The following is a 15,172-nucleotide window of genomic DNA, read 5'->3' as shown; positions in this document are numbered from 1 at the left end:
AATATTTATACTTTCCTCCGTAGAGCTTACATAACCAGTCATATAGCACTAATCACTTATATCAATTAACAGAGCAATGGCGGAAATTGTTCAAGTTATTTATAATAAACGAGTTTAGAAAGTTTTCGACCAACTTGATCATGGTATTAACCGTGAATCTTTATTTGGAATTTCTCAATAAACAAACCTACGCTCAGTCGCTCAGCATTCAACGACCCCGGAACCGAGCCCAGAACAAATAATATAGGAGCCTATCGGAGCCTATATAGCCTATACATCACAAACATTACATTAAGGAATTTTGAGTTCTTCATAAAGCATTAATAAACGCGGTGTTGAAATAAAATCACTAGTCTAGATTTCACAGTAGAAAGCTTTATTAATTCACTTTTTGTTAGTTGAATCGAGTTGAATCGAGTATAGTAGTATTATTGGCATACTACATATTTGTTTCTGCCCACTTGTGACAACTGTTAAAATATCTGTATCAATATAGGCATTCACTGTAATCAGGTGTTGTTTTCAGAAACGTGTTATCGGTATATATTCGAGGCATGGAGACTCTGGCTACCTTTTCCACTGGCTATACCGATTCGAGTCCAAAACGAGTGCTGCTATCCTATTTCGTAATGACAATAACGTTACACTAAAATTACATACACAATAATCGCACGTTACCATTTAAAATTTAAAATATTGAATCACGCTTAGGCCTATCTGACTGACTTCAATTGTCATTTTTTTTTTGTATTCTGTGACCCGGAGCATGATATCTTCACTGCAACAACCTGGTGAACCGATTTTGGGAGATGGATTGTGTGCAGCTATATTTGTGTAGTAGTTAATGGGGTTAATGCTGGGTAAGCGTCATTAATTGACATATGTCTGTCAACTCGGCTTTCTGCCCATGTGTGCCAACTGAGTGTGTGTGCCAGTTAGAATATCCGAGAACATCAGTGAAATAGGATTCAGTGTCGATAGTCGTTTATTTACTTTATAGATAGATTGCTATTGATTTATTGTAGTCATATATACTGGCTGAACGCTTTCGTGGCTATAGTAAATATTGGCATGTTTTTATGAGACTAAATGAGTTAGCTGTTGTTCACCAAAGCAGAATGCGTACGTGCTCTAGATTCTGTAGCATATGGCTGTGCGCAATAGACTGATGCTGAGTAAATTAACAACTGCTTTCCACCATTTAAGTCAACGCGATATCAGTATATAAACTGATCGATTCCAGTTACAAAAGGTACTTCGTACTTCGTCGTTCAATCGAGTCATCATCTCTACTTTTCACTGAAGCTTCAAAGGTAAGTTGGACTAAAACCAGCACACAATTGGTTTTTATACTAAACATTTTAGTTAATAGATGAAATAATTGTTTTCACTGTTGTCTATTTCTGAATTGCACACTTTTTTACTCCTTTACATGATAAGAATGGCGAAAATGGGCTATGTTGCATTGGCTTTAGTTGCAATTTTCTGTATTGTTCACGTCCAGGGACTTTCTGATGATGTAGAAGCTGCATGGGAACAATATCAGGTATAAAAACCGAGATAAAAACATAATGGCCATGATTTGGGACTGTATTATTGCATGGCAAATTGTTTCTTAATTTAAAGGCTCATCATCCGAGTAACACCAAATCCCACACTGACGCTGCAAAGCGCAAAGGAAACTTTGTTAAGACACACGAAATGATCCAGAAGCACAATAAGAACAAGAATGCCGCATACCAACTAGAACACAATGATTTCTCTGTCATGGTTTGTTATTGTTACATATTTTTAATTAAAAAAAAATGGGAAATTATTAGTTCATCAATCTTTTAAAAAATAGGATGAAGCAGAGAAAAAACTTTACACTGGGGCAGTTGCTCCATCAGGTTCGAGATTTCTGATTGCCGATCAGCAGTTGGATGATTCTATGCGCCAGATACCAACTTCCGTAATTATTTCTTTTTTCCAAATCCGTTTTATATCTATAATCATATATATTGAATCAAAATGTATTACATCATTTCAGTTGGACTATAGAACTAACACCTGTTTGGCGCCAGTTAAAAATCAAGGATCGGTAATTTCTACAATCGATAACCATCATTATTAACAAAACTGGTTTCGTAACTATTCACTTCTTTTTAAAATATTTACAGTGCGGAAGCTGTTGGGCTTTCACTGCCATAGCGCCGCTTGAGTTCGCTCAATGCAAAAAGAGTGGTGCAAAAGTTATTTTGAGGTAATTATCATTTGGAGCAATATATTTGAGTCATTTTTCGTGTCAGTGTGGTGTGCGAAGAAAGGTTCGTTTCGATACAGGAATCTTTATAATCGCTGAAAAATGACATTTTGCTCAAATAGTTAACTATTTTCACTATTAGCGAACAACAACTGGTCGACTGCGACCCTAACAATGGTGGTTGTAACGGCGGATGGTATACAACCGCTTGGGAATATCTAAAGAGTGGATCAGCGAGACAGTCGGCCTATTCTTACACTGCTGTTGTAAGTAATTGATTTGTTTGTTTTTTTTTTAATTGAAAAAATCTTCCTATACCTTTTTATTATCTACAGAAAGGAACTTGCAAGTTTTCCACGTCCACGATTGGTTCGAAAGTCGCTACGTACGGTAGCGTTACATCCAAATCACCATCCTCAATGCAAGCGGCTCTCGTGAGATACGGTCCCCTTTCAGTGGCTATCACCGTCATCAACTCCTTTTACTCTTATAAGTAACTATATTTCCAAAAAAAGAAACACTTTTTTTGTTAAATATTTATTTAGCCTATTAATTATCTGTGATGTCGGATGAGAATTTGTTATTCATCTAAATTCTGTTTCTCCAATTCAATTTGTAAAATAGGAGCGGCGTTTACACTGATGCGGCGTGCGACAATAAGGGCGTGAATCACGGTGTGGTTGTCGTAGGATGGGGTAATCTTTCTGGAGTTGATTACTGGATTGTTCGTAACTCATGGGGATCCGGATGGGGAAGCTCGGGCTACATTTTAATGCAGCGGGGTGTTAACAAATGCAGTATCGAAACTTACCCAGCCGCTGTTGCATCCGTCGTCTGAAAACATTAAAAGGTCATCTTTTCTACGTAAACAACCATTGAAGAAACAAGTTCTTTTGGAGATTTTTCTTATTTATGTTTCACTGTCTGCAAATCTGTGTGGGTCACAGACTCACAGCCTTTTAGATGATGAGCGTGTTAATTTTATATAACTACTAGGTAAACTTGGGATACAATACACATAAATCAGCATAGATAAATCGAAATTCTGGCCTATTCTTTTCGCTTCTCCATAAAGAAATGTCTGAAATATGATCCTTCTCGAAAAAACCCCGTTTGAAATTCATTTTGTTTCACCTCAACGACAGGTATCGAAATTCGAGTTGTCTGCGGCGGTCTTAATTAATTCCAAAATATCACACGAACTACTAGTAATTTTAATCCGGATCTTTGAGCGTTAGAATTGTCTTTAGGTTCTGAAGTCTAAACAAGATAGACCTCATGAATTTTTGTTAAACATAGGAACCCCCCAAAAAATTAATTAAATAAAAATTAGTTGCACAAGGTTTTAGTTTTACTATCCGATCATAGAGGGCTTTTGTCGAGCAGCACATTCAGTGCGCGAAGTGTTGTCAAAGAATTTCTCTGCGTAAACGAAATAGCTAATTTTTTTTGCCATATTTGCCCGAATAACGAGAATTCGTTTTCAATATTAATTGCAGGTTTTGAGCTATTTACGTTCCACTGGTCAACGTAATTTCAATCAAAACGCGTTTTCCCAAATCAGGAATCGTACAAAGTTGTAAGCAGATAATGGCTCGAATTCCATTATGCTAGTCATCTGTGTCCCTTTTTCTTTCGGTCGCTTGAAGTTTATCAACTACTCACGGCCTTCCGATTGATTTCATTGACGTAAATTATAATCATTAAGCCAAAAGTAATTGCAACATGGCTGAAAATGGTAAAAATGATGGTGGCAATATCTTGAGGTATTTGGCAATTTTAATATTTAGATGTAACCAATACTAATGTTTGTTTTTGACATGGTAGTGCTGGGGACAGTCAAACACTGGACAAGCGTGTTGCAGCTCGTCAGTTAATCAAACGTTATTATTTCCAGCTGACTGAAGGATGTGGTGACCAAAACTGTAACAATGAACATTGTGCCTCTAGTAAAAAAGTTCAAAATCTTTCTCCAAACCAAGCTGCTGCTCAGGTATCAACATAAAAAATAATTTTAGAAGAAGCCAGTCATTGATTGATTATATTGCATAGGCTCTGGATTTATTTGCCCGCAAAGGAAGGCTTTGTGTTGGCACTGGCAAGAATGAACTACCGAGCACATTGTTTCCTGAAATTACACCTGCTAGTACTAGTGCCATCTCTGATCAGCAATTGCTCAAAGTATTTAACCAATTGTTTCATTTCAGTAGTCTCATTAATCAGGCTAGATTTCCAATTTGAAGCAGGGATTGTGGGTTCCTCCAGCTCTGAGTGTGTCTGGCCATCCTGCAAATGACAAATCAGGCATTTCCAAACCAACCAAGTTGACAGAAACAAATTTTAAGCAGATCGTTGACAATTGCAAAGAATATGGAATCTATTCAAAGCTAGTTCACACATTGGGACATGTCTTTGCCAATCCTGAGCTGTTGGGGAAGAGTTTTATTACGCAAGGAAACAACTCATGTACATCTACATTAGGACATGGCCAGCTAAGTAAAGAACAACTTCGCTCGATGGAGGTGGATTTGGATAAAGATAAAGACAGCCAAGAAGCCGTCGCAGAACCTCGTCTCCAGGACGTTGGCCAAGAAGTCAGCGTTGATATCTGTTGCGTCCGCCGATCATTCGAAGTCTTGAGCTCCATCGAGCCACAAAACTACGAAAGCGCCTTAGTTCACGCCCTCATTCTTCTATGCGAAACTATTGAACTGGATATGAAATTCGGGAGGCAAAAAGCTGAAGTCAATTTGCTCAACGTCTTCGTCATTGTTTTCGAACTACCGTGGCTTGGCACTGGTGACTACTTTGAAAGTGTTTTGCCGACCTTATGCCGCGCCTGCGCTCTTTTACCTCTAACCCAACAAGCCACTCTAGTCCGATTTTGGGCGGCTCACAGTGTCCCCAATCTAAGAAATCTGGTCCAAACACTTCAACAGCTCATTAGTTTTAGAGTGTTATCAGGAGATTTTGGGCGAGACTATGCCATCAATGATGACAATACTATTACTGCTTGTGTCAAGGTATAGTGGTTTAAATATTGTTTTGCAATGCTTACCCCTCTTATTCGTTGATTTTCCAATTTGTCTAACAGGTGATGCGAATACTGTACTGCGTCAACATATTTTCTTGTACCACACCTAGCAGTAAGTTGACTGGTGCATCAGTTGACGCGATGGAAACAGACGATCCTTCTAAAGATTCCTTCGATGTCTTTTCGTTTGGAATCGATCCTTCCCCTAGGTTGGGTTCCAAGCAAAACAAGGTAAGCTTTGACTGACATTTCGAAACAAAATTTGTTTTGATCCATTTTTTACTTTGCTAAATAGACAAGAAAGAATGATCCACTTATGTCGGAACTTGGAGTCAACGTTCTTGACTGTCGACAACCTCCGGTCGCTTTTGCTGACTTCTACAACGAACCGCTAAGTGATGTTGTTGAGATGGATCGTGATTTTGCCTACTTTGCCGCTGCCTCCGAAGCCCCTCCTTCGGCTTCCAACAATGCATTGAAGATTAGTTTCATGAACTTCCCATTCATTCTTACACCGGCCGCCAAAGCCCTCGGTCTCTATTATGATAACCGTATCAGAATGTATAGCGAACGTCGTCAAAGTATTTTCAACAGCGTCATGAACGGACAACCAAGTAATCCATATCTAAAGGTATTTATCCAATAGAGGTTTTCTATTTCTTAAAAAGATTCTAACTAAACTTACTTTTTTCTATCCCTATTTCACTAGTTGAAAATTCGACGTGATCATGTCATCGACGATGCCCTTATTGGTTTGGAAATGGTAAGTTTCAATCAGGGATCTAATTAGGAAACGTCCTTATTGACTAATTACTTACTTAACAGGTAGCCATGGAGAATCCTTCGGATCTCAAGAAGCAATTGGTGGTGGAATTTGAAGGCGAGCAAGGCATTGATGAAGGTGGTCTGTCGAAAGAGTTTTTTCAGTTAGTCATCGACCAAGTTTTCAATCCCGACTACGCCATGTTTGCCTTCAACTCCGACACTCGCAATTTCTGGTTCAACCCTACGTCGTTTGAAAGTGACGCCCAATTTACGTTGATTGGCATCATGCTCGGATTGGCTATTTACAACACGATCATTCTAGACATTCACTTTCCTATGGTTGTCTATCGTAAGCTTCTTGGTCGTAAAGGGACATTCGAAGACCTTCAAGAACTCGATCCAACTCTTTGGAAAGGTAAGTCTAATTTTCCTCTAAACAAGTCTAAGTTTATATTTAAAAGTTTTGTATTTTTGCGTGAAAAGGTCTGACAGAACTTCTGGAATACCCGGATTCTGACATTGAAGAAACACTTATGCAAACGTTTAGCATATCTTACAAAGATGTGTTTGGAGTCGTTTACAATCATGACTTGAAGGTATTTCAATTTTATTTGGCTTGTGAAAAATTTATTTGCTAAAGTCTATTTTTATTGGAAATTAGGAAAATGGCGCAAGTTGCAATGTGAACCTTGAAAACCGACGTGAGTTTGTCGAACTCTACGCAGACTATCTGCTCAACGAGTGTGTCGGTAGGCAGTTTGCAGCCTTTCGTCGCGGTTTTGCTATGGTAACGGAAGAAAGTCCTTTGGGTACGCTCTTCCGGCCGGAAGAAGTCGAACAATTGGTTTGCGGTAGTCATATTTTCGATTTTGAAGAACTCCAAAACGCCACAGAATACGATGGCGGATTTACTGCTCAATCTGAAACCATCAAACATTTTTGGTAACCACGTCAGCAGTGTCCCTTATGTACATTCTTATTGATGTCCTAATTTTGATTACAGGTCAGTCGTCCACGAGCTAAGTGTCGAGGATAAACGACGTTTGCTTCAATTTACTACCGGTTCTGACCGCGTACCTGTCGGAGGATTAGGTCGATTGAAACTAATAATCGCTCGCAATGGAGCCGATTCAGATAGGTAATACAAGATAGATGAATAATTAATTTAATTAATTAAAATGTATGCTATCCGCAAATTTTTACTAGGCTTCCGATGGCTCACACGTGCTATAACGTGCTTCTACTTCCCGAGTACGATAACAAGGAGAAACTAAAGGAGCGTCTGATGAAAGCAATTGATTACTCGAAAGGTTTCGGTATGCTTTAACATAATGAAATCATCTCGTGTGTCGTATTCTGGTTAGCGGTTCATAGGAGCAACAAAAAGGTGTCACTAAAAAGAAATCGTGCTAAATTATTACACTGTTCTTTGTCTTCTTCTTTATCTTGTCTCTAGTTTCGGGATCTTTCTCTGCCGGTGTCCTTTCTCGCCCCGTTTATTTTGTATATACGAAATCCCCCCCCCCCTCTCTTTTGCCGAATAGAAAAGGGTTGGCCAAAAGCCGAAATCATTCCATGGCGACACATTGTTGGAATAATGAAATCTTTTTGAGCGTTCAGGTAAATAGTTTATTATTAAAGAAAAATTTACGCGTATATTTTTACGAATTATCGAAACAAAACAATGGCTGCCATCAATGCAAACATAAAAAAGATAGGGGCTTGCATAGGATTGGCGGAATTGCACAGATTTCCTTGACAGTAATTTACGTCTACAATTAACCCACCGGACATGGTATCTGTAAAACCACCTTGTTTCAAGGGGACGTCGTTCGTCCTGTCTTGGACAGCTCCACAGAAATAGGTAACGTTGACGGCTTGCCCGGCTGCAGAGATAAAAATGAAATATTGTTACACAAATCTAAAAAGTAATTCGAAGAATTTACGACAACTTACCTGAATAGTACGCATAACGAATGCAGGAATTGGTATTAGTCTTGGGACAAGTTACCTTACATCCTCTAGTATCGCAGTAGTCCTTAACAATAGCTGGATCGGGCTCGGGAGATGAGGTGTCGTCTGTGTAGCAATAATTAGAATCCATCTTAATCTTTGGTATGCATAATTTTTAATTCTTTTATTTTTTGAAGGAATATTTACTTGTAAAAACGAAAGGCGTAAAGCAAGGGACATATTTTTTGATCCTGGCACAGTCAGGCACCGTGTTGTTCTCCGATACTCCCGGCCAGGTGAACTGGTAGCATTCTAAAATGGAACTTGTGATTGTACTGTTTGAAGTCGTAGTATCCCTTTTCTCTCGAATGGGTTCGACTGTTTCAACGACTCGATAACCGACGTTTCCGTGACCAAACTGAACTGTTTTATATTCCTGAATAGACGCTAGAAAGAAGCCAAGTATCCATGGAAGGATGGAGGTTGAAAGTAGTTATTTAAATGTCGCTTCAAATTGGAAAACAATTACCTTGTAAGCCCACAACAAAAAGGGCTGCGATGATCACCAACCGTACGAGAAGCATTCTTTCAACTTTCTGCTTCGATTGGTAAACGTTAGCAAATGAAATGGAATCTTGTGTAACACAGACTGCTCTCTCTTATCTGCGTAAAGGTGTCGAGTGTGATAAAACGTTTTGCATGTCGTCATTTATCTACCTAGATTGGGCTAATTTTATGATTGATAAGATCTGACCTTTACGGGGGTTTTGAATCTTGGCTCATTCTTGAACGAGGAAAAATTTCATTTTTGAAAAACAAATAATATTTTCAGGTGCCCATGTTTTCTGTCCTATGATGTCCAGACCGAAATAGGAGAAAAACAAATTGCATTCTCAAAAATTTGAAATCCTTATGACAAAATGAATTTAAGGATTGAAGTCGACTAAAAATTGAGCTTAAGTTACATTCCTTTAAACAGGAGAAACAACAGTTGCGGCTTATAATCAAGTTTTCCTATTTTTATTCTAGCTTTCATAATGCTCCCTCTTCAAAGTCCAGCTCCCATTTGGTGTCCCTGTATACGACGGTTGCCAAGGCAACGCGACGAAATAATCAACACAAGAACAGTCATTGTTTTGCTTCCCATGCGGAGTCCTTCAAATGTCGAAAAATCAACTCTGGCTGGACGCTTTTCACAGTTCTTCACTAAATTTGAAAGCCGAATGCGGCGTAGTGCTACTAGCGGTGGACGACTTGGCCAAAGATGGAACCAATCGTCTTTTGGCGCTCTTGGTGGGCTACGAGTTCAGCTATCTCAAGATACTCAACGGAACCGACTTGCAGTGTGAAATCAGCTTGCCTGAAATGGCTGTCGCTCTCTGCACGTTCAGTATGGATGGATCACTTCCAGGTATTAATAACTGCCAATTAATTTATCATTTTTCTGTTAAATGTATTAAGCTCCGTGAATCTGACAGGTATTGCTGTCGGTGCTGGATCATCCTTGTACATCTACAAAAATTTCAAACCTTATTACAAATACAACATACCAAACGGTGGCCCCACTAATACCGAACAGGTGAAAATGAAATGGAATTCAATTTCAGCCGATAATTGTATTACTATTTGAAAACACATTCAGGCTGAAATTACTCAACTAGCCGCCTTATCACGCTCAACTCCGGACGTTTCTTCTTCATCGCTACTGTTGGTAGGCACCGAACATAATTCCCTGCTGATCATCGATCCGCACACCTTCAACGCAATTAGCAGAGTAAGATTGATGATTCTAATTGAGGCTGAAACTGCAATTTATGTTTAATTACGTCAGATCGAACTTCCGGGTGTACCCACTTCCATCAAATGCAGTGGGTTTTATGACGTGGAAGCTGTTATTTTGATCACTACCCCAGACGGAGGCGTCTACATATTGCGATCCGATCAAAAGCCCATGGAGGCCAAACCTTTTATGTCTCCAAGATCGTCAATAGTGGAAGTGGCTTTCAACGGCGTCACCATTGCCGTTGCAACTAGCGACCGTACGATTAAACATTACACTGTGCAGGTATAAAAGCTCCCATAACATTTTTTAGAAAGGTGATGTGTTATATCTTGACATATTTAGGGACAAGAATTGCGGAAAATTGTTGTCGACGATTTTATTTTGGCCATCACTTGGATTGAAATGGCAAATCAGGAAATTTCTTTGCTGGCCGTTTCACTAGCCAACGGAGAAGTTCAGTTCTACCGTCAAAGCATCCTGATTGAAAAGTTGCGCTTCAACACGGGTATTATCTCGATGACGTGCGGACGATTTGGAAGAGAAGACGGTGTTCTAGTCATGGTATCAAAAGGTTACTTTAAAATATTTCAAACAAAGTGAATTTACTTAACGGATACATACGCTTGCGAGCAGATGGAGATCTCATTGTGAAAATTCTGAATCGCGGATACAAAACGAACAAACCGATTTCAACTGATTTAAATGCAACTAAGGCAGCAACATCTAATAGTACCAAGAAGAAATCCCTTTGGCCAGCCAAGACAAAGTTGTTTGTCGATCAAACAATGAGGGAAAAAGAAGACCCCAAAAGTAAAAATTGAATCAAAGTTTTGAAATTAATCCGTTTTTGATGTGTGCTGATTGAAATTTGGTTTACAAGAAATGTATCGCCAGTTTCAAGAAGGAATATGCCGGTTACATCTTCGAGCTCTACAAGAATGGATGAATGTGTCGTCGAATACCGTAGATAAAACGGATGTAGGACCGCTGGATTCGGTGCCGGACGAAAAACGCTGCGTCCATCTTGTAGCGAAATTACTGGGCTCTGGATCTAGGTTCATGTTACACCTTCTCCTGCAGAATATAAGCGAGACAGTTATCGACAACTTAACAGTTATGCTCCAAGTAACCGACGGCAAACTGTCGTTGGAGCGCTCGTGCGTGAAACTGGCAATGCTTCTGCCCAACACTCAAAATTGGATCAAAATTAGTGTCCGAGACCCAATGAGCCAAGGCGGTCAAGTGATTGTGATGGTAACGAAAGACACGGAGCCGGATTCCGAATCAACTATTCGCGGATTTTTAGTTTCTTCGGCTAAAATATATATTTCTCCAACAATATAAATATCTGCAAAATGTATAGTAATAGTAACGGAATGGCTCTTCCGTTCTTATATGATAACATATACTGTATGTTTGAGAGAAGCTTGTATAACTATCGTAACTATTGATATTCCAAAGATAAACGGTTCGCCATATTACCGGTTGATGGACAGCACATTAGCACACAGTACACTGCGATAAGCCCTGTAAATTCTTAACTAAGGCAGCAGTGGAGTCATTCTTGGATGTCTAGATCTAAAGAGTATCCTCTTGCAAAAAATAATGTGGAAGCTTTTAGGCGCTTTGTACTAGGCTCTATTAGGAGTAGCTATTAGCTTTTACGCAAAGAAAAGAAGGGATTGACTCAGTGATTCTTTAGCAAGCTTCTTTACGACTGTACTGATTGTCAATATTTAATGTCGACTCCTAAAGAGAATGACGCAGATCTTCACATGTCGTTTATTACGGAAGTTAAATTTTGAATTGTTTACTTTGCGGAGTCAGGAATGCTTTTGAGAGTTTAAACCTCGAACCTCCCCGAAATGAAAAATTTACGTTACTGGCTATGTCTATGTGGCTAATCCAAATGAATAAATGATCTCATGTATCTTAATATTATTACGTGCATTAGCCATTAATTATACTCAATCACCAAACGCTTTTGCAAAACATCAGAAAGCAGAATAAATTATAATAAAAATCTGAAAAAAAAATCAATCGATTTGCTGCTTATTCTTCTTAGTGTTGCAACTTGGCAACCTTGCGCTGAAAATGCATTGTTGAAAAATTCACTTTGAAGTTTGAATGATTGGCTTCAGCTGTAACCGTTTGCTGCCTGAAAACCCCTTTTTAATATTTTTCCATTTGTTTCTTTTTAATTTCGTCTTCAAACGAGTACTAATTTTGTTAATCGAAAATGAGACGATCACAAGGACGGCGATCGTCAAACACTTTGCCTATTCGAACACTGTCAGGAGTAGTGGCCAAACAACCAGTAGCTAATCTCTCCACTAGCATGGCCAGCAGGTATTGCAAAATTTAACAACACTTATTCTAAAAAGATTGTATTGTTTATGCTTTGTTATTTTCTCATCTAGTGCCCATAAAAGGTCTTCTTCTATTCCAAGACCATCTGCTTCATCAGCGGTATATGTAATATGTTAAATTGTCAACCTCTGAATGTTTCATAACACTAGGATGTTTTGGTTGTATTTCAGATGAAACCGATGTATGGACAAAGACAAGATCAGAGCTTAGCTGTTGGAGTGACTCCCTCAAGTATATAATTGCACGATATTTTGTAGAGATTAGTTATTCATTTGGTAATTGTGTTTTTGTCTTAGAATCTGGCCCATTACGATTTACAGGTACAACACCTCAAATGGGAGGTACGACACCTCAAAGGTATTTCATCAAATGAATTTTTTCAACCTTGTTTACCTTATTCATGACAATTATTTTTTGTGTAAAGCCGTGGCAATATGACATTAACTGGAGCTGCTAAGCCTTACCTAAAAGAGACGAGAAATCTAAGTGATAAAAACTGTGTTTTGGAAATGGCCAAGAATGTGGCTCGATTCTTAAACGACAGTGGATTTCCTGAAAGTGTGACTCACAAGGAGATTCAAAAAATCGACAAGCAATCCTTTATGAAATACTTTAATGTAACTATTCATTCATTATCATACATTTGAGTATTATGACAGTAAATAATATCTTTTTAAATAGTACATTTACCAGTTCATTGATCACAACTACCAATTAGCCCCTCGTTTCAATGAGGATGAACTGATAAAGAATATGAAGGATCTTGGCTATTGTGGAACCTTGGCGAAGTCTGCTCTTGTCTCTAGTAAGTGTGTTTTATGGTGTGTTTATTTTGCCCTGAGAGATGATTTCCAATTTTATTCGCTTTCCAAATTTAGTCGGCGCATTACATTCGACTTCGCAAATTGCTGGTCTTCTCAGTTGGTTATGTGATCTTATCCGAGTGATTATGTCAGAACAGGACGATGATGAATCGCTAGAAAAGGTAATTGCCTTTGCTCTTTATTTCAATGTTTCCTAACATATGTGAATACTTTTTTTTTTAATAGGCGGAGTTAGTTATCATGACACAGTCATACAACGCTTGGTGTATGGATGTAAATTTTGATTTGTCCGATGAGTTCCGCCGTTTCTATAGTAAATTTACATAAATAAATTTGAAGAAACTTTAAAATTTATAATTATTGTTGAATTGTCATGGATTTATAGTGGAGAAGCATCAAGTCGAAGAGGGCCGCGCAGAAATGCTTGAACAACAGATAAAAGCCATAACCGAAGAATACAAGGCTATCGAGAAAAAAAGCTCTCAGACCGAGGTTACTCGTTAACTTATTATTTTAGTTCTTGTCACTCAAATTTATATGCGTGTACATTTGCAGGAATTAAGAGCTGAGGCGAAAAAAGAAGAGCAAAGGTTGGAAGAGATTTCTGCGAAAGAAGTTCAGATGCAACAGCGCTGCAACGAGCTTCAGAATGAAGAGAGACATCTTGTCCAGCGCCTGGAAGAGATTAGTAAGTTTCTTTCCTCTGTTCCATTACTGCGAACTTAGAAATACTAAATGGAAAATTTAAAAAACCCAGAGGAGAAAACCGCTCTGACACAAAAAGAGATTGTTGCAATTCATACTGCCGCGAAGAATTGTAAAGTCAGCGCCGACGAGGCTCGTCGCATCAAGTCTGCCATCGCTGCCAATAAAAGAGACTACGCTGCTGCTTCAGAGCAGCGCGAACAAGTGGCTAAACTCGTCGAGAAACGTGAAATGCAGCTTGCCAATATCGCGGCCCAGGTAAGATCAAAATTAGAAGTATCGAGAGCTACAAATTATCTAATCAAATTGCGATTTATTAATTTCATCAAGGATATTAAATTTGATCGTGAGTTGAATGTTGATCTGATGGATATGGGAATGACTGTACCGGCAGGCATGGATCCTAAGGTAATTTCCTTCTTTCTGTCGTTCTTTGTTGATATTATACCAACTGAAATCTTACAGAAAGCCCTGAAAAATTTCCTGGAAGCCAAAATAAGCAATTTGTCGGATATCGAGAGTCGCTGCATTGCCTTGAACGAGAGAAAGGAGCGGATTTTGGCGGAAATCTCACAGTTTAAGGTATGAAATGCAAATGCGTTGTTTTCTACACTTTCGATATCCAACGTAATTTTTTTAGATGGAATTGAAACACACCGAACTTGTGAAATCTCGACTAGAAGAAAAACTTCAGTCGGTGAAAGCCGATCGTGATGATATGGTAAGGGCTATTCTTGTTTCCGTTGTTGCATAATCATCTTATAATTTATGGCGTGCAGGAACGACTGTACCTTTCTCAGTTGGCTGAGCTGGAGAGTTTATCCGCTGCTCCGCGTTCCGATCCACTTCAAATGCGTCAGCAGTACGAATTAGAAACGCTTCAACAAAAGTATAGAAACTTTGAATAAGTATAATTTGAAAATGACGTTGCTAATACCTTTTGTTTACAGATTTGCAGAGCAAAAAGCTCAGATGAACAAACAAGAAAAAGAATTGCAAAGTACACTGGCGAAACATGCCCAAGAATTAAAAGATGGCGAAATCGAATTTCAGGTGTGTAGGAGATTTTAATGATGTTAAAGCCCCAATAGTTATAATTGATTGAAATGTTCTTATAATTTTATTTCTAGAAAATTGAAGCTATGGCTGCCGACTACTTTGTCCGCTTAGGTGATGGATTCCGCCAGGTGCTAGAGCAGGTCGAAAACAGTCCCGTCTCACAGGAAATTATCGACGCTCTCATTCCCAAACCTAATTTCAAGTAATTTCAATATTCATGTTTTATAGTAATTGCGAAACTTCGATATAAAAATGATTTTAAACAGATTTTTCTACATCTTTTTCGAAAAAAACTCAAGTAATCGTTCATTCTGTTTTACAAATTAAAAAACAAGCTGGAATGCCAAATTTCCAAAATTATTTTTTTGTAACGTGAAGAAATGCAAATTGTTGTTTTAGCGCGGTAATTTTAATACAAAGAGGAATTCCCATCCCTT

General features: G+C 38.6%; 5 protein-coding genes across 13 annotated transcripts; 4 read left to right on the top strand and 1 right to left on the bottom strand.

The window, feature by feature from the left end:
- The first annotated feature begins 1,145 nt into the window (after positions 1-1,145).
- On the top strand, positions 1,146-3,281 carry LOC124202140 (ervatamin-B-like). 2 transcript variants are annotated; one of them, XM_046598434.1, is made up of 9 exons: positions 1,146-1,313; positions 1,441-1,546; positions 1,627-1,770; positions 1,844-1,951; positions 2,030-2,080; positions 2,160-2,242; positions 2,385-2,508; positions 2,578-2,735; positions 2,867-3,281. In XM_046598434.1, exons 2-9 carry the CDS (start codon positions 1,442-1,444, stop codon positions 3,078-3,080), a joined length of 987 nt encoding a protein of 328 aa, XP_046454390.1. In that variant the 5' UTR covers positions 1,146-1,313; position 1,441; the 3' UTR covers positions 3,081-3,281. The 2 variants fall into 2 exon arrangements, with proteins under 2 accessions (XP_046454390.1, XP_046454389.1); XM_046598433.1 differs by having other exon boundaries at positions 1,204-1,313; positions 1,844-2,080.
- Positions 3,282-3,590: 309 nt separating this feature from the next.
- On the top strand, positions 3,591-7,485 carry LOC124202131 (ubiquitin-protein ligase E3A-like). Of its 6 annotated transcripts, none has more exons than XM_046598417.1 (13): positions 3,591-3,668; positions 3,742-4,008; positions 4,070-4,235; positions 4,295-4,423; positions 4,489-5,265; positions 5,337-5,507; positions 5,572-5,907; positions 5,986-6,039; positions 6,102-6,456; positions 6,525-6,637; positions 6,703-6,983; positions 7,045-7,179; positions 7,248-7,485. In XM_046598417.1, the coding sequence occupies exons 2-13, from the start codon at positions 3,968-3,970 to the stop codon at positions 7,366-7,368; spliced, it is 2,679 nt and encodes an 892-aa protein (XP_046454373.1). In that variant the 5' UTR covers positions 3,591-3,668; positions 3,742-3,967; the 3' UTR covers positions 7,369-7,485. The 6 variants fall into 6 exon arrangements, with proteins under 6 accessions (XP_046454373.1, XP_046454371.1, XP_046454370.1 ...); XM_046598415.1 differs by having other exon boundaries at positions 4,486-5,265; XM_046598414.1 differs by having other exon boundaries at positions 4,471-5,265.
- Positions 7,486-7,580: 95 nt separating this feature from the next.
- Positions 7,581-11,709, top strand: LOC124202135 (Bardet-Biedl syndrome 1 protein-like). Of its 2 annotated transcripts, XM_046598427.1 has the most exons (8): positions 7,581-7,661; positions 9,024-9,405; positions 9,473-9,573; positions 9,637-9,768; positions 9,826-10,059; positions 10,120-10,348; positions 10,411-10,587; positions 10,658-11,709. In XM_046598427.1, the coding sequence occupies exons 2-8, from the start codon at positions 9,156-9,158 to the stop codon at positions 11,119-11,121; spliced, it is 1,587 nt and encodes a 528-aa protein (XP_046454383.1). In that variant the 5' UTR covers positions 7,581-7,661; positions 9,024-9,155; the 3' UTR covers positions 11,122-11,709. The 2 variants fall into 2 exon arrangements, with proteins under 2 accessions (XP_046454383.1, XP_046454384.1); XM_046598428.1 differs by lacking the exon at positions 10,658-11,709 and having other exon boundaries at positions 10,120-10,338; positions 10,411-10,574.
- On the bottom strand, positions 7,647-8,678 carry LOC124202138. The gene is made up of 4 exons (XM_046598432.1): positions 8,524-8,678; positions 8,202-8,441; positions 7,998-8,120; positions 7,647-7,927 (listed from the first exon to the last, which is right to left on the bottom strand). Exons 1-4 carry the CDS (start codon positions 8,576-8,578, stop codon positions 7,710-7,712), a joined length of 636 nt encoding a protein of 211 aa, XP_046454388.1. The 5' UTR covers positions 8,579-8,678; the 3' UTR covers positions 7,647-7,709.
- A 158-nt stretch (positions 11,710-11,867) lies between the features above and the next one.
- Positions 11,868-15,166, top strand: LOC124202134 (kinetochore protein NDC80 homolog). Of its 2 annotated transcripts, none has more exons than XM_046598426.1 (18): positions 11,868-12,126; positions 12,198-12,246; positions 12,318-12,378; positions 12,444-12,504; positions 12,572-12,764; positions 12,829-12,952; positions 13,026-13,132; positions 13,197-13,284; positions 13,357-13,463; positions 13,527-13,659; positions 13,729-13,934; positions 14,007-14,084; positions 14,142-14,258; positions 14,317-14,397; positions 14,456-14,565; positions 14,627-14,729; positions 14,807-14,937; positions 15,002-15,166. In XM_046598426.1, the coding sequence occupies exons 1-18, from the start codon at positions 12,017-12,019 to the stop codon at positions 15,060-15,062; spliced, it is 1,920 nt and encodes a 639-aa protein (XP_046454382.1). In that variant the 5' UTR covers positions 11,868-12,016; the 3' UTR covers positions 15,063-15,166. The 2 variants fall into 2 exon arrangements, with proteins under 2 accessions (XP_046454382.1, XP_046454381.1); XM_046598425.1 differs by having other exon boundaries at positions 11,871-12,126; positions 12,198-12,252.
- Positions 15,167-15,172: the final 6 nt, after the last annotated feature.

Source organism: Daphnia pulex, chromosome 9 (assembly GCF_021134715.1).
Source record: "Daphnia pulex isolate KAP4 chromosome 9, ASM2113471v1".
Taxonomy (NCBI): domain Eukaryota; kingdom Metazoa; phylum Arthropoda; class Branchiopoda; order Diplostraca; family Daphniidae; genus Daphnia; species Daphnia pulex.
Note: the sequence above shows the minus strand (reverse complement) of the source record. Positions and strands in the feature narration are given on the sequence as shown.

Coding starts and splice junctions, on each gene's coding strand:
- LOC124202140 (XM_046598433.1), top strand. CDS start 1,442: ATGGCGAAAATGGGCTATGTTGCATTGGCTTTAGTTGCAATTTTCTGT. Junction 1,771..1,843: donor ACAATGATTTCTCTGTCATG/GTTTGTTATTGT, acceptor TTTAAAAAATAG/GATGAAGCAGAGAAAAAACT. Junction 2,243..2,384: donor GGTGCAAAAGTTATTTTGAG/GTAATTATCATT, acceptor TTTCACTATTAG/CGAACAACAACTGGTCGACT.
- LOC124202131 (XM_046598414.1), top strand. CDS start 3,968: ATGGCTGAAAATGGTAAAAATGATGGTGGCAATATCTTGAG. Junction 5,266..5,336: donor CTATTACTGCTTGTGTCAAG/GTATAGTGGTTT, acceptor TTTGTCTAACAG/GTGATGCGAATACTGTACTG. Junction 5,908..5,985: donor CAAGTAATCCATATCTAAAG/GTATTTATCCAA, acceptor CTATTTCACTAG/TTGAAAATTCGACGTGATCA.
- LOC124202138 (XM_046598432.1), bottom strand. CDS start 8,578: ATGCTTCTCGTACGGTTGGTGATCATCGCAGCCCTTTTTGTTGTGGGC. Junction 8,121..8,201: donor TACGCCTTTCGTTTTTACAA/GTAAATATTCCT, acceptor ATTGCTACACAG/ACGACACCTCATCTCCCGAG. Junction 7,928..7,997: donor TCGTTATGCGTACTATTCAG/GTAAGTTGTCGT, acceptor TTATCTCTGCAG/CCGGGCAAGCCGTCAACGTT.
- LOC124202135 (XM_046598427.1), top strand. CDS start 9,156: ATGTCGAAAAATCAACTCTGGCTGGACGCTTTTCACAGTTCTTCACTA. Junction 9,406..9,472: donor TATGGATGGATCACTTCCAG/GTATTAATAACT, acceptor TGAATCTGACAG/GTATTGCTGTCGGTGCTGGA. Junction 9,574..9,636: donor GCCCCACTAATACCGAACAG/GTGAAAATGAAA, acceptor AAACACATTCAG/GCTGAAATTACTCAACTAGC.
- LOC124202134 (XM_046598425.1), top strand. CDS start 12,017: ATGAGACGATCACAAGGACGGCGATCGTCAAACACTTTGCCTATTCGA. Junction 12,379..12,443: donor TGTTGGAGTGACTCCCTCAA/GTATATAATTGC, acceptor TTTTTGTCTTAG/AATCTGGCCCATTACGATTT. Junction 14,085..14,141: donor CGGCAGGCATGGATCCTAAG/GTAATTTCCTTC, acceptor GAAATCTTACAG/AAAGCCCTGAAAAATTTCCT.